The 25,859-nt window shown below is 50.6% G+C and overlaps 1 protein-coding gene across 1 annotated transcript; it reads left to right on the top strand.

The window, feature by feature from the left end:
- Window positions 1–5,757: 5,757 nt before the first annotated feature.
- Window positions 5,758–17,072, top strand: GPR55 (G protein-coupled receptor 55). Its single transcript, XM_090269294.1, has 2 exons — window positions 5,758–5,837; window positions 15,992–17,072. The coding sequence occupies exon 2, from the start codon at window positions 16,000–16,002 to the stop codon at window positions 16,999–17,001; it is 1,002 nt and encodes a 333-aa protein (XP_090125420.1). The 5' UTR covers window positions 5,758–5,837; window positions 15,992–15,999; the 3' UTR covers window positions 17,002–17,072.
- Window positions 17,073–25,859: the final 8,787 nt, after the last annotated feature.

The raw sequence follows: 25,859 nt of genomic DNA, 5'->3' as shown, positions 1-25,859 counted from the left end.
ATATATATCTCAAAATCAGTTCAGAGTTAATTCCAGGAAGAAAATGAATACCACGCTTGCTCTAACTGTGGAGGGGCAAAGACATGCTCATTTTCAAAGTGCTATGACTGTTCACGGGAACAAAAGGACACACTCTTATACCCAAATTAACAAATTCCATGCAGCGAAACAAAGATAAAAGTGAGTGTGTGTGAGGAGGGGTGGGAAGGGATGAATGAATAAGTAGGACAGACAGATTTAATAACTAAAGTGTGAAAGAGAATATTAAGCTCCCAATGGACACGTGGCTAGAGACAATCCATTTTATGCAACAGGAAATATAAAATATTCCAAAAATGGACACTTCCGGCCCAGATGGAGACCTAGACAAACACACTGTGTCTCCCTCCACAACAAAGAAGGAATTCAACTACCTCAAAACTAGAAACAACCAGAAGTTCCAGAAAATCATACTACATGGAAGTCCAGCAAACAAAGATATAAAGAAGAAATACTCATCCAGGCAGGTAGGAGGGGCAGAGCCAGGGCGGAGAGGACGCGATGTGGTGGTGGCAGCAGCGGCGGCAGCGGCAGGGTGGCGGAAAGCGCAGTCACACATTTTAAAAAGTCAGGAGGGACACCTGGGGAGCACTCCCAGCTCCTCACCAGACCAGGAAGCTCATAGTCCCAGTGCCAGGAAAAATCAAGCCTCATTGCTTCTGACTGTGCAGACCAGTGGGGGTTGGGGTGGAGGCAGAAACTGCTGGTCTCAGCAGAGTCTGCTTGTTTAAAGGGCCCCCATGGTCCTAGAACGTCCGCAGACTCACCCACTCTGGGAACGACGGCCAGGGCAGCAGCTAGAGGGGCGCCAGTCTGGTGAGGAAGTAGGAGAGGTGCCTGGAAAAAGGGGCAAGTGCTGGGCAGGTGGCATTGTTCCCTCTCAGACCCCTCCCCCACATACAGTGCCACAACGTGGTGAAATAGGTCGCCCTGCACTGACGAATCCCTAAGGCTCCGCCCCTTACAAACGTAACAGGTGTGACAGCTCTACCTGGGACTCAGGCAAACAAACACAGGAGCCTGTCAAGATGAGGAGACAGAGAAGTGTGGCCCAAAAGAGGGAATGGATCAAGGTTCCAGTGGGAGAACTAAGCGATGAGGAGATAGCCATCCTAACAGACACAGAATTCAAAACATTGGTGATAAAGATGCTCACAGGCTTGACACATATGCTTGAGTACAGCAAATGCATAAAGGAAGAAGTGATGGCTATGGTAAGTGAAACAAAGGAAAATCCACACAAAACCAATGGTGAAGGGAAGGAAACTGGGGTTCAAATCAATGATTTGGAACGTAAGGAAGAAATAAACAGTCAACCAGTACAGAATGAGGAAACAAGAATTGAAAAAAATGAGCAGAGGCTTGGGAACCTCTGGGATAACTTTAAACATGCAAACACCCAAACCATAGGGGTGCCAGAAGGAGAAGAGGAAGAGCAAGAAATTGAAAACTTGCGTGAAGGAATAGTGGAGGAAAGCTTCCCGAGTTTCGCGAAGGAAATAGACATACAAGTACAGGAAGCACAGAGAGTCCCAGGCAAGCTGGATCCAGAGGGGACCACACCAAGACACATCATATTAAAATGCCAAAGGCTAAAGATAAAGAGAGAATCTTAAAAGCAGCAGAGAAAAGAGGAGAGTTACCTACAAAGGGGTGCCTATAAGACTATCAGCTGATTTCTCAAAAGAAACTTTGCAATCAAGAAGGGACTGGTAAGAAGTATTCAATGTCATGAAAAGCAAGGACCTACAATCAAGATTACTCGATCCAGCAAAGCTATCATTTGGAATGGAAGGACAGATGAAATGCTTCCCAGACAAGGTAAAGCTAAAGGAGTTCATCATCACCAAGCCATTATTAGATGAAATGTCAAAGGGACTTACTTGAGAAAAAGAAGATCAAAACTATGAACATTAGAATGACAACAAACTTACAACTGTCAACAACTGAATCTAAAAAATAAAAACAAAATCCAACGAAGCAAACCAGAACAGGAACAGAATCATAGGTGTGGGGATCATTTGGAGGGTTATCAGCTGGGAGGGGGGAGGGGGAGAAATGGGGAAATGGTGCAGGGATTAAGAAGCATAATCAGTTGGTACAAAATAGACAGGGGGGGAGTTAAGAATAATATAGGAAAGGGTGAAGCCAAAGAATTTGTATGTGTGACCCATAGGCATGAAATAAGGGGGGTGGGGTGGGATTGCTGGAGGAAAAGGGGGTACTGGGCAGAGGGGAGCAAAGAGGAAAAGAAATTGGGACAGCTGTAACAGCATAATCAATAAAATATACTTAAAAAATAATTCCAAAAATGTCCACAGCATCCCACCCCCCATGTCCCCAGGAAATTTACAAGTGTAACTGGTAGCTATGACCTCTGGCTAGTGTCACTGAGCCGTGTAGAGGGGGAGGTGAGAGGTTTCACCAGGGCCCAGGGAGGAGTCCCCACCCCCCAAAGGCCAGGGAGGTCCCTGGGTGGTTCAGCCCAGGACACTACCCCCTCCAGGCCAGACCACGACAGGGCCTGGGAGCCTCTGAACAAGACAAGTCTGCTGTATTAACGTGGGGGCATTGAGGTTGACCTGAGACTTCCGAAGACGCTCAGAGGTTCCCTCCAGGTGCCGGGCCTGCTGACATAAATCACTGAGCCTTTCCTCCCCTGTGTTTGGAGGGAGGGGAAGCTCAGGATGTCCGTCTGTTCCAGAACCCGTGGTCTTTACAGCCATCATGGGGGGGGGGGGGGGCTCTGCATTTTGTGGGATTTCAGTGTCTGGCTTGAAGACCCTTGCCCACTCGGGGGACCCCGGGCTCCATGAGGGCCATGAGTGGCTACAGGCAGGACCATTGCGGGGGCAGGGACCTTGAAAAAATGACCACCCCCTGACCTCTGAGTATCCAGAACTTTCTGCCTTAGCCTCACTGTTACATTTCCAGTGAGAGCCTGAGCGGGGCGTGCTGGGGGGAAGGATGAATCCTAAAGGCTCGCTGACCCCTCGTGGTGCGTTTCCCTCTGTCCTGCCTCCCTGTTAAGCTCTGCCACCTGGACGCTGTGGACCATCCGCATGCTCACTTTCGAGGAGGATGCACATTTCCGTCTCTGCAGGAGGCTCTGAGCGATCAGCTGTCTTGGTGGGCAAGCTCGGGGCAGGACGGGGCAGACCTCGGGGACTGCATTCAGACCTCAGGGAAGGGCCTCATCCGTGCTCCAGGGGAGTCGGCAGGCTAGGTGCACAGGTGCAGCCTGCGACGGAGCTTGGAGGTTTGGGGGGGAAGGTGGGGAGAGTGCAGACCATCTCCCCGACCCCGACCCTGCCTCCAAGTGGGTCTGTCCGGTGTCCAGACCCTGAACGGCCCCTCCCACCGAGCCAGTCCTGATTTGGGCAGAGGCTAGAAGGAAGGCGCCGCACTCTGTGAGAGGTTTCTCTTTCATGGGTTGGCTTCCTGTACGATGTTCCTGTCCAGAGCCTATGTTTGCTGGGACGCTAGCACCCCTCCCCCGCCAACCCCCCAGCCTCACCTCTTGCCATCCCCCCAATACCCAGGCCTTCACTGCACAGAAAGACCCTAGGACCCCCAAAACACCAAGCTCCTCCCTCCTCGGCTCTGCGCTTGGGCTGTTTTCTTTTTCACTTTTTTCTCTCACCTGTCTCTTGCCCCATCGCCTGAGCAGCTCTCCTGGGCGGGGTTGGGGGCAACCCTGCATGGTGGGGTGTGGGGGGCGGCGCCCACAGAACTCTGGCCCAGCCTGTGTGCCCCTCCAACACCCCTGGGGGCACACGCTGCCCTTGAGTTTCTCCAGCCGCATGTTACTCCCTTGATGAGGGTCTTGAGCAAAGCTTGTCAAGAAAGGGAAGTAGGAGATGATTTGTTTGCAAAGCAGCCCACGTAGGACTCCAAGTTTTGTGTTAAAAGAGGAAGAAAATAAGAAGACACGTGTGCTGGTACAGGAACTCTGGGAGCAGATGCCCTCCAGGGCCCCCTGAGGGGTAGGTGGGGACTGGATTTGGAGGCAGCTCTGGGGCAGGGACCTCCTATTGTAGTCTTCCCATCGTATTGTGCATGTGCATTCAAAATTTAAATACAAAGCAACTGCAACAAAACTAGAAATCTTCATTTCTCACAGAAGAAGAGAGCCAGAAGAGAGGGTGGATGAGGCCCCCTCTGAAGACGAACTGAGTGGAGGAACTCTGGGCCCTTTAATTCCAACCCTTTTCTGGGCTTCCCGGGCCCTTGGAACCTGCGTGTCTCCTCCCCGCTGCTTTTGGACAGGCTCCGGGCCTCTGGCAGCTGCACCCAGAGTGCCCTGGCCTGGGCGCCTCACCCCGGCTTAGATTGAGCCAGGGCCCTGGTGGGCGTCCCCTCGGGGAAGGACTGCCCAGAGCCCTTGCTGAGTCCCAGCCAGCCTGTCGCTCGGGTGGCCCAGCGCAGGGAGTGAATCTGGTTCTCCCATTTGCATAATGTGGATGTGATCAGAGACGGTGAAAACCTGAAAGACTGTCACGGATCTGTCACCCTCCTCACTCAACAGTGGGGAGCCCATGCTCTGGAGGGCCCGCTGATGTCCCCGCAGTCACACACAAGCTGCTCTTGGTACACAGATGACCCATGTGCTGGGATGAAGCATCCAGCCCCACCTCGGGGAGTTTCTATCTCTGCAGACACCTGAAAGTCACATACATGCCAATCTATAGAAAAAACCTGAGGCTCGGGTGTCTCGAGGGATCATCTAGTCACTTCTGGGCGTGGGGCTGAAGCTGCCAGGCTGTGTTTCAGACCAGACTCCATAACAGCTGGAATCTGCAAGGTTTCCCTGCTGAGAGACACCCAGGCCAGGCCCGTGGGTGCCTCTCAGGTCCCAGCCCTAGAGATGGGAGGTCCTGCGCAAATCTCTGCTTGCAGGGCCCTCAGAAGCACTGTGGCCCAAGGGCTGACTCAAGCTGCTCTGGAGACCTGGCAGAAAGGCCAGGACCAGGGAGCAGTGTGGGGCCCAGCATGGCAGAGACCCTCTTCTGACCATCCCTGAAGACACTCATGCCGAGGGGCTGAGGCGTCCCTGTCCCCTAAGCCCTAACGATGAAGAGGCTCAGCACCATCCTTCTTTCTGTGGGCAGCACATCTTTGTTTTCTTATTTAAAAAAATTTTTTTTAATCTTCACGTGGGGATATGTTTATTGATTTAGAGAGAGAGGAAGGAAGAGAGAGAGAGAAACATTGCTTGGTGGCCTTCCATACACACCCTGACCAGGGATTGAACCCACAACCTTTTGGTGTACTGGACGATGCTCCAACCAGCTGAGCCACCTGGCCAGGACTGGGAGGCAGTTCTCAGTCCGAAAACCCCAGAAGCACTGAAAGCCACAAGGGCCTTTTTCAGATCCTGGCTGCCCCCAGTGACACCCGGCTTAGACTGTTCGGTGCCTCTTCTTTTCCCAAAAGTTTCTCATGCCTGACTGCTCCTGCAGTGGTTTGTGTTTGCTTTCTGGAAGCAGGGTGAGCTTGCAGACCGCCGGAGAAGACGCAGAGTAGACTGTCTTCCAGGAAACATGCTCCCCATGCCCTATTCCAGTTCCACTTAGGGGGGAGGGACCCCCACAGACCCCCAGACCTGAGAGAAGGAGCCCTTGGCCAGATAAGGGCGATGCCGGAGCCATTGAAGAGCATCTGGTCCCACCCCCTCATTTCACGGACAAGGAAGCCAAGCCCCAGAGGGGAAGTGACTCTCCCCAGAGCAGGTTTGCGACAGAGCTGGAGGAGAAATGACACCTCACGGCTTGCGCAGCTGACAGGACCACCAACAGGTAACAGTCCCTGGGCCACTGAGAAAAGCGGAGACGCAGAGCCATGGACTGACCTTGCGCTCCCAGACTGCAGGCAGCTCTCCGGAGGTCAGCCAGGGCTCCGTGGGAGGGGGGGCGGGGGGTGGGGGGACTGTGCCCACACCTGCCCTGACGCAGGGGGCACTGCCAAGTGGCAGGGGCAGCCTTGGCAAGGCTCCGTGACAGCAGCAGCTGCAGGGGAGGGCTGGTTTGTCCCTGGGTATCACTGACATTTTGACAAACCCTCAACTTCCTCCTGATTTGACTCAGGGTGGGGAAGGTCCCCTGGGCAGCTTCCCCAGGGGAGCGCAGGCTTGCATGCTTAGCGCGCGGGCCCGGTATCCTGCTCCCCCAGAATCTGGCTAGGAAATCACTAGGAGCCCGAGCTTACCCACTGTCAGAGTCACCCCGCAGCCTCCGAGCAAGCCGCTTGCCAGCAGCGTTGCTCCCCTGCCTCAGGGGGCCGCTCTGGGAAAGGGGAGCAATCCTAGTTCTTCCTCCTGGGGCTCTTGAGAGCAGTAAGGGATGGGAGTGCTTGTCCCCCGTGCCAGGAACCACTCAGGAAGCTTCGCTTTCTATATTGTAGCTGGATTATTCTCAGACCCTAACCAAGGCTCTCTCGGAGAGGCTGGGAGGGCAGATCCAGCGGCAGGGGGAGCCCGGAGGGTTCCAGATTCTTTCTAGGCGGTGGAGGTGGGAACGGGAGTGGAAACGGCTGTGCGCCTGGCCTGTGCGACCTGAGGCCGTGGGGCTGCAAGCGGGGAGAGAAGAGGGCTGCCCAGGACTCCTCTGGTCCCGACCAGTTGTCCCAGCTGCAAAGGGAACCCCTGTCCCTCTGGAGCTGCCGGGGAACAAAGCCCTTCCACTCAGTGAGCCCTTCCCAGGGGCCTGTTCTGGAGGGAGATACAGGGATATATATGGTCCTTGTCCTGGTTTGCTAGGACACTCACTATGGCGCCCAGATGACTTTCGTGGCCTCTGCTCGGTCACAGCAGGTGGACCAGGGAAGGGGACCCTGGGAAGGAGGGCTGGGGTTTTTAGGGAGGGCGGGGGGATTCTTCGCTGGAGGAGGAGGTGGGAGGTAGAGCCAGACCCAAAACAGAAGTGAGGGGGTGGGGACGGGGAGCTCCTGGATATGCTGGTGACACTGGTTGGGGGGCTGGGGTGGGGACAAAATGAAGGAGAGACTCAGAACGTGAGTTCCAGCAGGGCCCGTCACTGCCTGTTCGGCCTTGGGTAGGTAGGCTCTTCCACTTCTCTGAGCCTCACTGTCTTTACCTGTAAAATGGGCACAATGATAACAATGTACCAAGTGTTCCCTGTAAAGCACTTAACACAGGACCGGCCACATCTCAAGCCCCTGAGCTGGCACCTCCACTTCCTGAGCCCCCACTCCAACCCACCAAGCTCAGGGGTGCAGCTCCAGCAAAGTTCTGGACTCAGGGGGTTCTGCCTGTGTGCTCAGTCCCCTCTGCGTCCCCAAGAAGCCCAGCTCAGGTGTAGGCTGATGCATTGACTTATGGTGGGAGTGGCAGATAACTGTATCCAAGTCAGTATTCATATTCTAACTGTGGCATTCAGTACTGAACCCCCAGAGCAGCTGGGATTGCAGGCAAGGAGCCCGGACGGGACGATGCTGGTCCTGCTGTTCCCGGGGAGCATTTCTCTGTAAACTGCATCCCTCCGGCTGTAGCAGCTCAGGGCAGGCAGGCCTGGCCCTCCCGTCTCCGCGACTCCATAAGGATGAGAGCTCTGCCCACGCAGGACAGGGGCTACCTTCTCAGTCTGCAAACCTCTCACAGGTGCATCCTTCCTCTGGCTGGTGTTTTCTGGAAAGCCCAGCCCGCCGATGCAAGGAGGGTTGGCTGGGTCTGAGTCACACAGCTGGGTGTAGATGCCTCAGCTGTGCATACACGGGCTCGGGTCTGTCCCATCCGGGATGCTGGGTCCTTGAAGGCGTGGGCGGGGGTGGGGGCGCCGGCAGCCACAGGCAGCTGCGGGCATCACAGCCCAGAGAAGGCTGAGTTGGCAGAGGAGGACCGGCTCGGTGAGGCTGCAGGCTCCGGGCTCACGGGGCTGAACAGCACTCTTCAGATGAAGGAATCTGGATGGAGGCCCCACAGCCAGAGAGGCAGGAGCAGAACCAAGGCCTCGGGACGGGACGCCCAGCCCAGTCCCCTGTCACGAAGGGCGTGTGTCCTGTCCTCTTCACCCTGGCCTGTTCTCTGGGGCACCGGGACCCCATTCCTTTCATTGCCCTTGGAGTCAGACAGTGGAGCACGTCTTGAGTCCTGGAGAATGCTAATGTATCTGTTCCCCAGAGGTTAGGGCAAGTCCAGTCCTCTCTAGGGATGCTCCTGTGCGGTGGCTTCCCAGCCCCTCCACGTGCAGCCCCCCAGACAGGCAGCCTCCTGTGTGGGGGGAGGTGGGGGTGGGGTGGGGGGGGCGGGGTGTTCCCCTCCTCTCTCGCCCTCGTCCCTGTTTACAAGAACACTTAGGAATCCCCATGTTCCCTTCCGCTGTGACCGTATCAGTATTTTGTGTGTTAAGTGCTGCGTCCTTTCCACTGTCAGTAATGCACTTCTGGATTGCTGCGACTCACCCATGATTTAAGAGGGTATTTAAGAGAATGCCTAAAAATGCCTTTTCTGTATCATTAGCTGTTTGCTGCGTGATCTGGAGAGAAAGGCAGAACTGCCGTGACCCTGGAGTGCTCAGCTGGGCCCAGGAGTGGGGTGGGTTTGGTGGAGGACCCTTGTCCTCTCTCCAAGGCAGTGCACCCCCTTGGTTTACAATTTAGTCCTCACTGATCTGCTGGTCGTACCTCATCAGCGATTGGGCTGTTGAGAGCTCTAAATCCCTCTGTCTGCTTAATCGATGATACTCCTGGAGGCCTCTACCTGCAGTTACATCTCCATTTCAACCTCTTTGCATTTCTGGCATGTCCCCGTTAGGGCCTTCTTTGCTATGCTCATTGAAACATAAACTGAGTGTTTTATGTTTTAATTATTTGTTGTGGCTTTTATCTTTGTGGCGTCTCTGTGTTACTCTCTTAATTCCTTTTCCTAAAAAAAAAAAAAATTACATTGTTATAGTCCCTTCTTTCCTATCAACTACGTGTCTGAAAAAATATAGATTATCCTAACCTTTTCCTCTGTCTGTGTCTTTTAGTTTTTTCTGTGTTTCCCACCTACAAAGGATGGTTAGGTTTTGATTTTTTTAATGGATGCCCCTTTTATAGGGAAGAATTATAATTGTTAGGGAGTGTTATAATTACAATTGTTATTTTTGTACAAACTTCCACGAGGTTGCGCCTCTGCTTTCTATATCGAGACAGTACATTTTTTCACTTTCAGTTTCTGTGATCAATTTTCTCTTCTTTTTGTCCCTTTAAAATAGACAAGGTCATACAACTGAAATGTCCCATTACAAAATGTTGTAAGTTTTCCCTTCTACGATGTTTCTATGACTAGCTCTCCAAACTTGGGGAAAGTCCTACGTAGGGGTCTCCCCTTCTCGGTCGCCTCGTCTTCATTGTTAATCCAGCATTTTGCATCTCTTGTATCCTGTTCTTAACTCTTCCTGTGCTGCAGAGTTTTCATGATGTGATTGCCGCCTGTGGACAGATCATGGGCCAGGCGCTTGAGGCCTTCCTCATCTGTCAGGTGGCACCTGCTGCCAATGACCTGTCCCTTGCAGTTCTGTAACTCCTGCTTCGTCTTCAGAGGCTACATCTTGAAACATTCATCTTTGACCTGCCAGGATTTTGCTCTCTCTGCTGAGCACTGGTCTGTTCAATGCATTTCTTTAAATTTTGTGTGAGCTTCCCTCTGCCCCTGCCTCAGACACACACCAAGACTTTTCTTCTTTTATGGGAAAACCAGGAGCTATTCTTTTTCTTCATTTTCTCCAACATCTAATACAATTTTTAAAAATTTAAATTGTTTTCATATTTTAATTAATTAAAACACACACGTGAGAAACAGAGATAGAGATAAAAGATTTAAAAATCACGCACTATCTTACTGTTAGAATGCTTACTGTATGTTTGACACACGGAAATTTTTTTCTAGGTTTTCTTTTCCCTAAGCATGGGTTTTAGTAACCATAGTTGAAATCATTTTCAGAATGTATAATTCTGTAACTTTGTGGAATTTTTGCTTAGCATAGTCAGCATAAACATAACAGAGGAAATTTTCCATTGAGAAGATTTACCAAAATGAAAATAAGCCCTTGTTGCCATTTATATGTGTGTCTGTATTTTTTGCTTTTGGAAAAAAAATATGTTAAAGTGAACATACTTCTGTACACAATTTACTTAAGATAATCTTCAGAATCACGGCATGATAGACTAATATGACTTCTGTGTAAGCACATCAGTGACTGTGCCATGCGACCCTCACGGCTTTTTACCCATTTATCTGTTGTGTTTCTGGATATTCTACATTTTTATATTCTTCCTAGAGAAAGAACAGCACGAATCTAACATCTATAGCATTTTCTTTTTCCAGTATATTACTTGATGTTAAATTGTTTTCACAGAAGTATTTCTAATTTTGTGCAAACTTGCTAAATCTGTTTTTTGATTCTTTTGCTTCTTAGTCATTCTGCGTTGGCAAAGAGCTTTCCCCTTTACTCACTTTCATAAGTTATCTATTAAATTTTCATCTAGTTTTTCTACAGCTTGATTTTTTGAAACTTAATTAATTCATTAATGAACTTGGAATTTCTTTTTCTCTACAGTGTGAAATGAGGATCTGAGTTGGTTTTTACTGACAGTCTCAACATCATTTATCGACGAAGCCTTCCATTTGTATTATTTTGTTCTTATTTCTGGTACTGTCCTAGTGTTTTTTATTCTTCTTATTTCTCATTTATTTTTCTTATTTCTGTTAATTGTCTTGGTGCATATTTGGAACTTCTGGATGTTGGCAAATGTCTTGGCGATTTCAACAAGAATGTCTGTTTTTTTTTTAAAACCATTAAATAAAAGTTGACCAGTGACATGAACAGGTTACTCTTTATCACGTGCAGGAAGTGTCCTTCCAGCCCTTCAGTTCAATGCCATTTATGGAGAAACTATCTACCGACACAAGCAGAGGGCTTTCATTTTTGCTTTATTGACATAATACACAATGAGCATAGATTTCCTAACATTGAAACGGTGTCACATTCAGGAAATCTGACTTGGTCATTTGAGCAGCAGCTTTTCTCTTTTGTGCTGCGTCTGCCAAAGTTTGATATTTGGGTAAGTTAGTTTCCTAACATAAATTCATTAAAATTACCTTAGGTTCTGAAATAGTTCTAGAGTGTGGGAATTACCTGTTGAATAATTCTTTGATGGCATTCTCAAGTTTTTTCATGGTTTTTGGTCTCATCAGCTTCTGTCAACTTGTGCATCGATCATGGTAAATTAGGTTTTCCCCCAAATCATCAACTACAGCAAGATTTAAAAACGGATTAACACACAAATAATAAGGTGGTTTCTTCCTAGTTTTTCTTTTTCTCTCCAACTAAGTTTAACCCCTTCTTTCTTATTTCTAGTTATGACCATGTGGGTCTTTTTCCTTGCACATAGTTGTGAGAGACACATGCTTTGCTTAATTTACCTCCCTTCCCCAGGAACCAGCTATTAAATTTATTAATTTCGGTATTTTCCTCTTTTTTAATTCACTGATTTCTGCTTTAATCTTTAGAATTCTTTTCTGATTTCTCTAGGACATTTTTTTCCCCTAAGTGTTCAAGGTGAGTCCTTAACACATTTATTTAGTTTCCTTTGTAAAAGAGATTAAGCTGTTGGCTAAGAAGAGCTACCGAAAGGCAAAGGAGCATTTGTTGTCTTTCTGGCTGAAGCTCCCAGCAGGAAACATGTGAAACTGAATTTGCTGTGTTGACATGTGAAACCGGGAGCCCTCTAGTTCTTGGTGAAGAATGCAGCTGTGGCAGCAGACATCACTCTTACCCTCATCCATACTACGGTATTCTGCCTTACTTGAGATGGACAGTTGTAATGATCTGGTTTGACACAGGAAAGAAGAGATGCTAAGGCTTTAAGTCTATAATGGTCACTGGCTCATCATCATTAAAATATTTCATACAAAGAGAAAAAAAGCTGTTAGGACTATGTATCTCTCAGAGTAGTTTTGGCTGCATCCTGTGAAAAAAATGTTTTTCAACAACCAAGCCAGAAAGCTTTTGTCATTCCTGATTATACCCCATGCATTTTGTTGTGTACTTATGATTTTACTTATTTCTAAAGAACCAATTCTGTTTTTATTTCCTAGGTTTCTGTGTATTATGGTCAGAGAATATAGCCAACATAATTTCTGCTTTATTTTTAAATGGGAGGTTTTATTCTTGCCAGGCAGATAATTATTTTGAAACCTGTTTATTTGATACTTGAGAAAAAGTAGATTACTTATTGGTTTAAAATCAACTCCAAGAGCTATTCAATATATTAAACTGTATTCAATATATTACTTATATAATTCTATATCCTAATTTATATTTTGCTTACTTCACATGTTCAAGTCAATACTATATTAAAGTCTGCCACTACATTGTATCATTGCCAATGTCTCTTTGAATTTGAACTATTTTACTTGATGTACTTTTATACACTGTCACTCACTGCATACGATTACTATGTTTGCCTTCCCAGTTTTTCTTTTATTAATATAAAACAACCTTCTTAATCCTGATGTGTGGCTTTATTCTTTTTTAAATTTAAATTAAATTTAATTTAATTTTTTAACTTTTTTTTAATGCCTCTGTACATCTGCAGACAGGTTTTCTTTTTTTCTTTTTAAAGTATATTTTATTGATTATGTTGTTACAGCTGTTCCAATTTCTTTTCTTTTTGCTCCCCTCCACCCAGTACCCTCCTTCCCTCCAGCAATCCCACCCCCCTTAGTTCATATCCATGGGTCGTGCATATAAGTTCTTTGGCTTCACCCTTTCCTATGTTATTCTTAACTTCCCCCTGTCTACTTTGTACCAACCGATTATGCTTCTTAGTCCCTGCACCATTTCCCCATTTCTCCCTCTTCCCCCTCCCAGCTGATAACCCTCCAAAGGATCCCCATACCTATGATTCTGTTTCTGTTCTCGTTGTTTGTTTAGTTTTTGTTTTTATTTTTTAAGTTCTATTGTTGATTGTTATGAGCTTGTTGTCATTTAAATGTTCATAGTTTTGATCTTCTTTTTCTTAAATAAGTCCCTTTAACATTTCATATAAAATGGCTTGGTGATGATGAGATCCTTAAGCTTTACCTTGTCTGGGAAGCACTTTATCTGCCCTTCCATTCTAAATGATAGCTTTGCTGGATAGAGTAGTCTTGGTTGTAGGTTCTTGCTTTTCATGACATTGAATACTTCTTGCCAGCCCCTTCTTGCCTGCAAAGTTTCTTTTGAGAAATCAGCTGATAGTCTTTTAAGCACCCCTTTGTAGGTAACTCTCTGCTTTTCTCTGGCTGCTTTTAAGATTCTCTTTATCTTTCACATTTGGAATTTTAATTATGATGTGTCTTGGTGTGGTCCTCCTTGGATCTAGCTTGTTTGGGACTCTCTGTTCTTCATGGACTGGTAGGTCTATTTCCTTCACCAAATTAGGGAAGGTTTCCTTCATTATTTTTTCAAATAAGTTTTTGATGTCTTGCTCTTCCTCTTCTTCTGGCACCCCTGTGATTTGGATGTTGGCATGTTTAAAGCTTAGGTTCCTAAGCCTCTCCTCATTTTTTTCAATTCTTGTTTCTTCATTCCATACTGTTTGACTGTTTATTTCTTCCTTATGTTCCAACTCTTTGATTTGAACCCCGGTTTCCTTCACTTCACCACTGATTTCATGTGGATTTTCCTTTGTTTCACTTAGCATAGCCTTCATTTCTCCCCTTATGCATTTGCCATATTAAAGCATATCTGTCAAGTCTGTGAGCATCTTTATCACCAGTGTTTTGAACTCTGCATCTGTTAGGTTGGCTATCTCCTCATCTCTTAGTTCTCCCAATGGAACCTTGATTTTTTCCTTCTTTTGGGCCATACTTCTCTGTCTCCTCAACTTGACAGGCTCCTGTGTTTGCCTCTGTGTCTTAGAACTGTCCCACCTTTATGTTGTAAGGGGCAGAGCCTTAGATATTCATCAGTATGGGCAACCTGTTTCACCATGTTGTGGTGATGTATGTGGGGGAGGGGGCTGAGAGGGAACAATGCTATTTGTTCAGCACTTACCTGTTTTCCAGGCACTTCTCCTGCTTCCCATATGGGACTGGCACCCCTCTAGCTGTTGCCTTGGCCATGGTTCCCGGAGTGGGTGGGTCTGCGGATGTTCTAAGTCTGTGGGGGCCCTTTAAACAAGTGGACTCTGCTGAGAGACCAGCAGTTTCTTCCTCCAACCCACCCCCCACTGGTCTGCACAGTCAGAAGCAATGAGGCTTTATTTTCCCTGGCGTTGGGACCATGAGCTGTGCGGTCTGGTCTGGTGCTGAGAGCACTCCCCAGGTGTTCCTCCCTACTTTCTTTAATGTGTGACTGCGCTTTCTGCCAGCCACAGCCTCTACACCATATCCTCTCCACCCTGGCTCTGCCCCTCCTACCTGTCTGTATGAGTATTTCTTCTTTATATCTTTGTTTGCTGGACTTCCATGCAGTTTGATTTTCTGGAACTTCTGGTTGTCTCTAGTTTTGAGGTAGTTGTATTTCTTCTTAGTTGTGGAGGGAGACACAGGGTGTCTACCTAGGCCTCCATCTTAGTTGGAAGTCCTTTTTTTAAAATTTTTTAAAAATATTTTATTTATTTATTTTTAGAGAGAATGGGGAAGGAGGGAGAAAGAAAGAGAGAAACATCAATTGGTTGCCTCTCCTATGAGGACCAAACCTACAACCCAAGCATGTGTTCTGACTGGGAATCATACTGGTGACCTTTAGCTTTGCACGATGACCCCCAGCCCACTGAGCTACACTGGTCAGGATATCACTTTATTCTTAAATTTTCCACTGCTAGGTACGAACATTACCACTCTGACTTTCTTCTTGTTTCTGTATGTCTGCTGTATCTTCATGGGACTCCTACTATGAATAGTCTGTTGCTAAGGGCGTTCTTTATGAGCAACAAAGAAATGAATTTTATTTCATAATTGAGCTGCAAACATTAGCTAATAAAGGAAAGTTTGAATTTTTCATGTTTTTTGTTGTAATTCCTATGCTCGGTTTCTATTTTCATTCTATTTACTCCTTTGCTAGATAGGCTGATTTGTTTGTTTGTCTGTTTGTTTCTTCCATATTTCTCCATTGTCCGTCTGGTGTTCTCAGGATAGCAAGAGGTTACAGCAGCTCCTTATATCTTCCCAATGTCAAGTCACGGGAAGAATCCGCCCCCCTTCCTAGAAACCCAATCAATAGCTTCATTGCTTTTCATTGCCTCTGGGTGAGTCAGTTGTCCATCCCTGAACCAATGAACCATTGAACCTTTGGATGTGAGGTAGAGGAGAGCTGAGAGAAAAGAGCTCAAGTCAGCCCTGCCTTAGTCTCCATGTCTTCAATTACATTAAGTTCTCTCTTTGCGGCCCTGTCTGCTGTGGCTCAGTGGATTGAGTGTGGGACTGCGAGCCAAGTGTCGCTGGTTCGATTCCCAGTCAGAGCACATGACTAGGTTGCTTGTCAGGTCCCCAGTTGGGGGCGTGAGTGAGAGGCAACCACACAGTGATGTTTCTCTCCCTCTCTTTCTCCATTCCCCTCTCTCTAAAAATAAAATAAACAAATTATTTAAAAAAAATTCTCTCTTTGTGTAAACCAGTTTGGGTCAGGATGTGTGTCGTTGTTACTATCTTCAGTGGAAGAAGTTAGGATGGAAAAAAGAGATGGATGTTCATGCAGTTTCATTTTCCTAAAAGAAGAAGGCACACACATATGTGTGTGTGAAAAGAGAGTCTGGAATGACATACATGAAAAAGAAACAGTGGTTATATCTCGGCAGCAGAATTAGAGGCAAGTGTTCTCCCTTTGTTTTTTCATCGTGTTTCAATGGACACGAATCTCTGTGTGGTAAAAGGTAAATGTTTATTATTCTTGACAAAATCGTTGGAGCCCCTTTCCTCTACAGAGCGAGAGGAGTTTCATCTAATCCATTGTTGATGTTGCAGGGAAGAACATGAGCCAGTCAAACTGCTCCTTCAGTGTTGTGAATGAGCTGACGAAGACCATGCAGCTGGTGGTCCATGTCCCCACCTTCCTCCTGGGCCTCGTCCTCAACCTGCTGGCCATCCGGGGCTTCCGCACCTTCCTCAGGAAGAAATTTTCGGACTATGTCGCCACCTCCATCTACATGATCAATCTGGCGGTCTTTGACCTGCTGCTGGTGCTCGCCCTCCTGTTCAAGATTGTGCTGGCCCACGTGGAGGCTCCCTTTTCATCCCTGTGTACCTTGGTAGAGTGCTTCTACTTCATCAGCATGTACGGCAGCATCTTTACAATCTGCTTCATCAGCCTGGATAGATACTTGGTCATCCAGTACCCGTTCCTGGCCAGACACTGCCGGTCCCCCAGGAAGATTTTTGGGATCTGCTGCACCATCTGGGTCCTGGTGTGGACCGGGTCTACCCCCTACTACTACTCCAACTGGCAAGTGGAAAGGTACAGTTGCTTCCGCAATATGTCCAATAGCACCTGGAGTGCCAAGGTCGTCTTCCCCCTCGAGGTGTTTGGCTTCCTTCTTCCCATGGGCATCATGAGTTTCTGCTCCTTCAGGAGCCTTCAAATTCTGTTCAGCCGTGGGGACCCCACCCAGGACTGGACCCAGCAGAGGAAGGCCTGCACCTGGACCATCGTGTCCAGTCTGGTTGTCTTTGTGGTCTCCTTTCTTCCAGTCCACTTGGGTTTCTTCTTGCAGTTCCTGGTGAGAAATGGCTTCATCGTGGAGTGCAGAGTTAAGCAGAACATCATCTTGTTCTTGCATCTGTCCATGTCTCTCTCCAACATCAACTGCTGCCTGGACGTTTTCTGCTACTACTTTGCCATCAAAGAATTCCGCACGGGCATGATGGCCCTCCAGAGTTCCGGAGACCAGCTGGAACGCTGTGATACTAGGACTGCTGGGACTTTGGGAAGAAAGTCCTTCTCGGAGAAAGGGAACGCCAGCCCCGAGTGCCAGTAGCAGATATCCTGTCCCAGGATTTGGTTGTGGTGGGATGATGTGCAGTGCATTGATCAATGTGCTTTCCCTTTAGATGCTCAGTGAATGCTGTGTCTGCTCATTAAGCCCCAAAGACCTTCCCCCATACCTGGACAGCGTCACATAAGTCACCCAGTGTCTGGGGATTTCTGAAGAATGTAAGAACCAGGTGAATTCTTGATTTCTAAGTCCAAAAAAGCATGAGGCAGAAAAATTGAGAAAGAAAATGAGACCAGCTCAACAAGGCTAGTTCTGAACACTCCCCCATCTTCTGTTAGACTGGAAGATTCTGCAACAGAAGAGAGGGAGGAGTTTGTAGAGAGAATCAAGAGGTTGGTCATGGTGGCAGGTGTCCTGGACCGAGATGCAGTGGGAGGGATGGATCAAGCTTATTTTTAGTTTGGGGCTCCCAGGGTGGAGCAGAGTGGTCTTGTACATCCCAGTCCCTTCTGGGACCCTGTTGGCCAACAACCCTGCAGAGATGATGGCAAGGGTGGGGAGGTGGGTGATCATGGCAGAGCAAATATACACAGAGAACCCCAAGTTTCTTATGGGCTCTTGAAAGGCCAGGGAAGCCCTCGAGAAGGTTGCAGAAGAATGAAGGGGGCCGGTGTGGTGAAGCTGAGGGTACTTCGTGGAAGTGGTCGGGACAGAGTGGGTAGCTGTTGGTGACACCTGAGAGCCAGGAGGGTATAGGACACACCTTGGGAAGGAAGGAGACAGGCCTGGAGTTTTAGCACTGGCCTGGGGCAGGAGAGGCAGTGTGACAAGCCTGGGACAAAGGACTTTCCTGAATCTGACTAGCCGGCTCTCTTGAACAGACTGGGGAGTTGTTTGTCAGACTTCGTTCCCTTGAGAATGACGAGACAGAATCTGGCTTGATTCACTTCAGCCCAAGGAGAATAAGGAACATGTGTTCGTCTTGCCCACCTGAGTCCTGGCTGGGCAGCTGGACACAGTGATGCTGTCTGGGGACCTTCCTCTCCTGTGGCAGGGGATGGGGAGAAATAAGCCAGCCAAGAATGGGGGACCCACCTTGTGGGCACAAGGCTCTTAGCAGTTTCTAGTCGGAAACTGCCAACCATTGAATCCCGGGTGGCTTGGGCTCCTGTCATGGAGCAGCAGCGACAGCCAGAGCCTTTGATGACTCAACGGCTCCGGAGGGTCAAATGATGACAAGGATATATTCAGCTGTGGAGGAGGTTTGCAAAATGACATGAGGGCGATGAGAAGTGACCAACGAGACAAGGGAGGGGTGTCTGGAAGAAGAGCAACGACCGTCTACCTGACGGATAAGAAGCGTCCCCCAGCAAGCGCAGGCCTGCAGGGCGGGGTGGCCGTGGGGGAGAAAGAGGTGGTTTAGATGAAACCCTGATAGGGAAGGAGGGGTGCGGCTGGGTGACTGCCCACGGCTCTGTGGCATGGAGTTCTGGGGGGGGAGGGGGGCGAGCAGGAAGGATGGAGGGCCGGTGCTTCTTGCCGAAAGTCCCCAATTTGACTGAGAGCCACGGAAGGGCAGGAGCCTCTCCTGCCTCCCTGCAGCTGCTTCAGTGATTGGGGGGGGGGGGGGGGCGGGGGTGAGGGAGGTCACTCTGTGCGGCTGGAGGGCAGGGTGCGGAAGAAAGTATCGCTGCTGGGGTGTCAGTGGGTGGGCAGGATAGATCCTGCCCAGGACCAGAGGCTCCTGCCCCCCAAACTGGAGCTCCAGGGACCCGCGGCCGGAGTCAGGGGCTCTACAGGCTGAGAAGTAAGTCTTGCCCAGCTCCCCCCCGCCCCCCTCCGCCCCTCCCGGCCACTCCTCCCCCCGCCTGCAGGCTGCACTGTCCGCGGCCGTCCTGGACAGAGACGCACCAGTGCTGCTCCGAGGAAGCCGGGCTGTCGTACCCAGCAGGACGTTTGGGGCTGGGCTGGGCTCCGCGCCCCGCGGCGGGTAGGACCGGGCCCCACCACTCCTCCACCGTGTGTCTTTGCCTTGCGAACCGGGAGCTGACCGACTGGCACCCTGCCCACGGTGCTTACGGCCGGACTGTCCCCCTAAGAGAAAAGGGACGGCGGAGCCCCAAACACGCATCATCCCCAGTGTTGTTTATACCCATAAAATCTTGGACTGAGGGGGCAGCATGGCCCTGCCCGAGCCAGGTGACAGAGAGGACGGGAGGAGAGTCTTGACTCGAGAGTTGTGTAACTATAAGGTGTGGGTCCCGGGAGGGATAGAGCAGTTTGAGTTGATATGACATCTGTGGACTGGTGGGTGAACCTTGGGGACCCCTTGACCGATCCCAATACACTGTGGGGCAGAGAGGGACCTCTTCTCTCCTCTCATGGAGACTTATCGTGGTCTGCAAGTTACAGAGGACTCATCAGGGTCCTGGAGAGTGGGCACCGGCCCAGCACTGAGGCCAGGCTGTTGTGCAGGACGGGCTACTTACTGGGCCCGAGCCCAGCCCTGGGTCAGTGCTGGGACTCTGTGGGCAAAGGAGGGGCACAGCGTCACGGTCAGGGTCAGGGTCAGGGTACAGATGCATCTGAGCACCTGATCCTGCAGCAAGTGGCAGCCAGTGAGTTGGAAAACCTTGAACTTAGTTTTGGAAAAGAGTAAAAATCCTGCTCCTAAAGTTAATGGAACTTGGAGATGTTTGGCCATGAATATGACCTTGTTTGTACTCCTGAAAAACCTGAAACCATACCTTTTACCTGTATGTGTGTGAAATTGGCACAATTAATTGGAAAAAATGATTTGATTAGTCTCATTTGCCAAAGAAATAGATTCCTGTGATGCTGTGTGAGCCTGTCTTGGGCTATACCCACTGGTTCCAGGGAGGAGCTGGCTCTTGATTGTCCTTGCCAGGTGACCCAACGATCAAAGTGACCACCGGACCCCAAGTGTGAGAGCACAGGGAGCGCCCACCAGGCCTGGCCCAGGGGCAGAGCAGGAGCCAGAGCCGGCAGGACCTAACTGAAACTTCCCACACTTGGGTGCTTGGTGCTCTGTGGTAGCAACTGGCCACAAAGATCTCACAAGCCCAGCAGCAGGTCCCCTGCTGACTCCTGCCATCTCGTCCCACCGGCTCCAGGACACGGAAGCCACGTTCAAAGACCCGGTTTCTCTGCACACACCATGTGGCCCAGCACAGACGACCTGCTGCCCCGGCCAGTTCTCTGGAAGTCCTCCACTGCCCTGAGCAGCTACAGGATGAGGCCAACTCCCCCACATTAGATCTGAACTTCCCTTCATGGCTCCTCACATGTGAACCCTGTCCAGACTTCCTGGAGAACGTGGGCTGCTAGATACCAGCCCACGCCACCCCTTTCTCCTGAGTTCCCCACACTCCTGAGCACAGCCTACTCGTGGCTTGGGTGCTGAGGGCTGTGAATGTCCTTACTCCTTGACAGTTGCTGTGGACTGAATTGTGTCCTTCCCCCGCCCCCTGAAACCCACATGTGGGAGCCCGAATCCCAAATGTGGCAGGGCCTTTGGGAGATACTTAGGTTTAGATGAGGTCCTGAGGGTGGAGTCCTCATGCTGCGCTCTTCTAAGAGAAACACCAATTAAATAAAAATAAAATAAAAGCCCTGGCTGGGTGGTTCAGTTGGTTGGATCATCACCCCCTACACCAGGTTTCAGGTTCAATTTCTGATCAGGGCGCACCGAGGTTGCAGGTTCGGTCCCTGGTCAGGGTGCGTACAGGAGGCAATCAATCAATGTTTCTCTCTCACATCGATATTTCTCTCTCTCATTCTCTCTCTCTCTCTCTCAAAATCAATAAACAGTCCTGGTCAACGTGGCTCAATTGGTTGGAGCATCGTCCTGTAAACTAAAAGGTCACGGCTTCAATTCCTGATCATTGCACATGCGTGGGTTGCACGTTCGGGTCCGGTTGGGGTGCATGTGAGAGGCAACCAATCAATGTTTTGCTGTTACACAGATGTTTCTCCCTCTCTTCCCCACCCTCTAAAATCAATACACATGTCCTTGGGTGAGGATACAAAGAAAAGAAAATCAAGAAACATATTCTCGGATGACAAGTAAAAAAAAAAAAAAAAAAGCAGAGAAACCAGAGCACTTCCTTCCTCTCTGCCTCTTCACCTGGGCTCACTGAAGAAAGGCCATGTGAGGACACAGGGAGACGGGGGCGGCCTGCAACCTGAGGGGACAGCCTTCAGCAGATATTAGCGCTGTCTGCGCCTTGATCTTGGACCTCCAGCCTCCAGAACCATGACAAATAAGTTTGTGTTGTTAAAGCTCCCCCGTCTGTAGTACTTTGTCTGGCAGCCCAAGAAGGCTAATGCAACAGTCATCTGTCAACCCAGAAGCCACCTCCCGGGGAGGCTGTGTCCCCTCAGGGACAAGAACTGACCCTCCCTTTGGCTACTGCACCCCAAGGAGCATCTGACAGGGAGGATGTTAATCTACAAGCTGCATTTGCCAACTGCATTCCCCCTGAGTCCCTCTCTAGGAACCCTATGAAGCTGGAAGTCATTATACAAATGCTGTACATGCGCAAAGGGATGCTAATGGCAATTGGGATAGGAAGACACAGCCTTGGGGCAAGTCGCCAGAGATAAGCAGTGAGTGTAAAGAGGTTTGAAATGGCTGAGACTTGGCAGAAGACAGTAGGGATGAGACTGATAAAAGGATTTTGTGAATAGGTCAGTGAGGACCAAAACCAGGAAGAGTGACCGTGTGGGTGTGAGGATAGCCCAGTGTGCAGAACGGTCGCTGGGTACGAACAGAGGCGTGCCCACACAGGAACTGTGTGGATGGGGTGGAGAAGCCAGCACCGCACTGCCCGCCGTCCCTCCTAGAGGACAGGCCGTGCCGTGGACAGCGACTGTCCAGGGCCAGCTGAGGCCACTCTAAGCACCCCACTTGCTGAGGAGGCAGGGAACTCAAAGACCCACTATGTGATGCTTTTGGGGGTGACCCCCCCCTGAAACAGCCACCTCTCGCTTTTTTCCACCCAGAGCCGGCTCTGCGGCAAGCTGAGGACACAGAGCTGTGAATGGGCATTGGAGGGGGAGTGCATGGCAGGTAAAGGTGGACCCTAGGACCTTCACGTGGAAGGACAGAGACACCTCTCCTCCCCAGTGCAGGCCTGAGCATCCCATCCCCTGCCAAGAGCCCGTGAGACGGGTCCCCCTGACAAAGCCACTGCAGGAGGGGCCACATGGCATTTGAACTGTGAGCCGTGACCTAAACATGGCCCTCAGCATTTTGAAGGTGTTGAGAGCTAGGATCAGAGCACCATCACTTCAAAGCCTGACGTTAATTAGTTCTGCCTGGAGGAGGGGCCCTGAGTTCCCCCTGAGGTCTCAGGCAGCCTTTGTTCTGGGGTCTGTCACTTGAGCAAATGTAACCAAGACGCTCTCTGCAAGGCAGGCTGCTGAAACCTGGGGCGCCCACAGTCACGAAAAAGACACCAGAGTGGGTGGTTGTGTACCGCCTTCTGCAAAGTGTATTCTCGTGGCCCTGTTTCCAAATATAGTCACATTAAGGGTTAGGGCTCTGACATGCGAATTGTGAGGGACGCAATTCAGCCTCTTGCAGATGGATGTACTCTGTGACCTGGAGTTAAAGAAGTGTGCTTCTTTTGTTTTTCCAAATTAAATGTAACCCACTCTGAGCTCATCAGCTTTGTCGTAGGATCGTCCAGCTCCATCGTCTGGGGCCCCTGCCCCGTCCCAGGACCCTGCACAAGGCCTATGGGCGGTGTCCCACCAGGGCCACACTATTTGCAGAGGCCTCTGAGTCTCCGTTTACGCTGGTCAGTTAGCAGGCTTGAGGCTCCCGCCTGCAGCCCCTGAGACCTCAGGGTTAAGTGGTCTCTCTCCTTCAAGCCGGAGGCTCCCTTCAGCTTCTGCGCTGCTTGGCGGGGCTTTTCTTGGAACCGGGCTTGGGAAGCTGGCACTCTCCCCTCCCCGAATCTGGCCACACGCCTCCATGCACCCCCCAACAATCCTGCAGGGGTTTCTCCTCCGGACCTCTGCTCACCCAGCCCGGCTTCCTTTGCAGGCAGCCGTCTTACCCGGCGGGGTGGCCCTGATGGCCAGCGCCCCCTGCTGTCCGAGCATGGAAGCACGTGCTGCTTCAATTCAGCTGGACTGGCCTGGTGTTTCCTGAGCAACCTGTGTGTGTCCACTCCCGTGGGGGACAGGAAGGACAGAAGAGGGGGCTCACAGCCCCTCTGTGAACATTTGGGGAGCAGGGAACAGGGTGCTTCCTGAACCCATAGCAGCTGCAAGCCCTGTGCACGGTGCATGGTGTGTGGTGTGGAAAGGGATGAACGGTGAGCCGTGTCCCAGCCCCTCCAGAGAAGGGCCCTTCCCCGCCACACTGCACCCACCCGGGAGCAGGCAAGGCGCCCCGAGACCTCGGTGGGAGCGGCCAGGACTGGGGGTCTCTGTGGCGCCCACAGGCCCTCCCGCCACCACACCTCCTCCCAGCCCCGTTCTCTGCCCTGGAGAAGGCCTGGCCGCCACCCTGCTGGAGCCGCAGAGCAAGTACACCCTGCAAGTTGGGTTTCCTGAAAAGCTGACCCAGAAATGGAGCTTAGCCTGTGGGAGGTTTACTAAGAGCGCTCTGGGGACCAACACCTGAGGAGGGAGGGGACAGAAGCAGTGAGGACAGGCAGAGGAGTTGAACTAAAACGCAGGCCCCGTGACAGCCTCTGCCAGCCCTGGGAGACCTCTGCGGCTAGGAGTCGTCCTGGGTGGGAATGGGATCCCCGACCCGCATGCATCCCGGATGGGAGCCGGGGAGGGAGCGCAGCATTGCGTGGGCAGCTGCCTGGGCTGGGGGGCTGGAAGCCGCTGGGCAGTCAGTCCTCACTGGAGGGGTCCTGGGCTGAGGGTCCATGCAGGGGTGAGAGGGCGGCTTGACTGGATCTACTCCGGGGCCACCCAGGGCCCCGGGAGGAGGGGGGGTGCACAGATGGTGCCCCAGGAAGCAGGTGGGGGGGAAGCCACAGAGGGCAGAGCAACACCCCTTGTTCTGGGAAGGAATGCAAAATGGGCAGCTGAACAGAGGTGGTCCTAGGAACAGAGGCAGCTGGTGGCATTGGTGTCCCGTGTGGGGCTTTTACAGAAATTGGGGCTTTTACAGAAGTTAGACCCAGTGTCTGCCTCGAAGTGCCTTTGAGACTCTCAAAATGGCTTTGAGGCTCTCCAAGGGCCTTTGAGACTCTCCAAGGGCACAAAATGTGTTCAGGGCCGAGCCCTGCTTTGAGTGGGTAGGTTGATGGGTGGTTGGGGGGCTTCTCAGTGCCCAGCTGATGCTCTGCAGCTCCTGGTAGCCTGGTACTCAGAGGACCAGCTGAGAAAGCCGTGGTACCAATGATGAGAATGAGTGACGTCCCATTCCAAGGACCACGTGTGCAGGCCACCTTACCCACAGGGCTCCTTCCCTCGGTTGAGAGGCCTGTTATAGATGGAATGTTTGTGTTCCCTAAATTCATATGTTGAAACCCTAATCCCAATTGGTGATATTATGAGGTAGAGTCCTTGTGAATGGAATCAGTGGCCTTGTAACAGAGACCCCAGAGAGCCCCCTCGTTCCTTCCACCTGGTGGGGACACAGTGAGAAATCCTCAGTCCAGAGCAGGAAGACGGCTCTCAGCAGAACCTGACCAGGCAGGCACCCTGATCTCGGCCTTCCAGCCTCCAGAACTGTGAGAAATCGCTGTTTGTGGTTTCAGCAGCCTGAGCTAAGACAGGACACAATTTAGTAATTAGATGTTAGTGAGATTGAGAAAATGTCATTAACCCAAATTCCCCTTCAGCAAGGGAAGCACTTCGGAAAGTCCGCGGATTGGAAGTGGGAGAATGTGTGCCCAGAGAAAAAGAGGCCAGGTTATTGTACCAGAAAGGGGGGAGGGTGGAGGGGAGAGCAGAGCAGCCCTGGGAGCTGGGAAGAAACAGAGATGGCGGAGGGCGCCTGTGGCCTGGAAAATCGCCAGCAGGGCGTGGAAAACCATGCAGTGCCCAGAGGGAGGCCCCGGGCCTGAGGCAGCACCGGAAAGGAGAGGTGCAGAAGGACATCAGCCATGGAAGCACGGTTGTCATGCGGAGGGCTCTGTTCCCCCTTAAGACCGTGACATTGGGGTTCCTTCTGGTCAGGGTTATCCAAGACTGAAAGGGGCAGAGAGCCAGGGTGGCCTTGGGAAGCTGGCAGTTGCTTGGGGCCTGTGGACCAGAGCAGGCCACTGCCACCCCCGGTGGGCTGAATGCTGGACTCTCTGGCCTGCCTGGCCGTGGGAAGCCCCAGCCCCAGGGTGAGCTCCCCTCAAGTCTGGCTTCCCAGGACCTTGGTGACAGCCTGCCTGAGGATGGCGCACTGGGTCAAAAGGTCAAGGCTGACTCCTGGCTCCAACCCTGACCCGCGCTGCGCCATTCAATGTGCCGGGTGGCCTGGCAGCTCCACCTGTGATACAGCAACAGGCAGGGAATGTCCAGCCTATGGCAAGGGCTCCGTAAATGTTCGTTCTCAGAACTGTGGTGTGCTTCCTTTAAAAAAACTGCTTTTTTAACAAAAGAAACAGCCAGTTGCTCTTGGTTTGGCCACGAGTCTTCATCATTTTTGTGCGTGGATTCCTCCTGCAGCCTGGAGAGGCTGGTGGGTTTGCCCCAGGATTACAATTGTAAATGCTTACCGTCAAATGCATAGGGTTACAAAGGAAGCCTAATCATTAAAATACAATTATCAACATCATAAAAATTGTGGACCAAAAACATATGTGCCTCTTTAAAGATTTAGGCCTTGGATAAGGTCTAGGGACAAGTTTAATAACTGTCACAAATAATTAGTGAAGAGCTGAGCTGAAACAGTATTTTAAAACATCTGC

The sequence above is a fragment of the Furipterus horrens genome, unplaced genomic scaffold, assembly GCF_987537825.1.
Source record: "Furipterus horrens unplaced genomic scaffold, mFurHor1.1.pri manual_scaffold_1, whole genome shotgun sequence".
NCBI classification, from domain to species: Eukaryota; Metazoa; Chordata; class Mammalia; order Chiroptera; family Furipteridae; genus Furipterus; species Furipterus horrens.
Note: the sequence above shows the minus strand (reverse complement) of the source record. Positions and strands in the feature narration are given on the sequence as shown.

What these genes read in the sequence shown, in the direction of transcription:
- GPR55 (XM_090269294.1), top strand. Translation starts at nt 16,000, where the DNA reads ATGAGCCAGTCAAACTGCTCCTTCAGTGTTGTGAATGAGCTGACGAAG.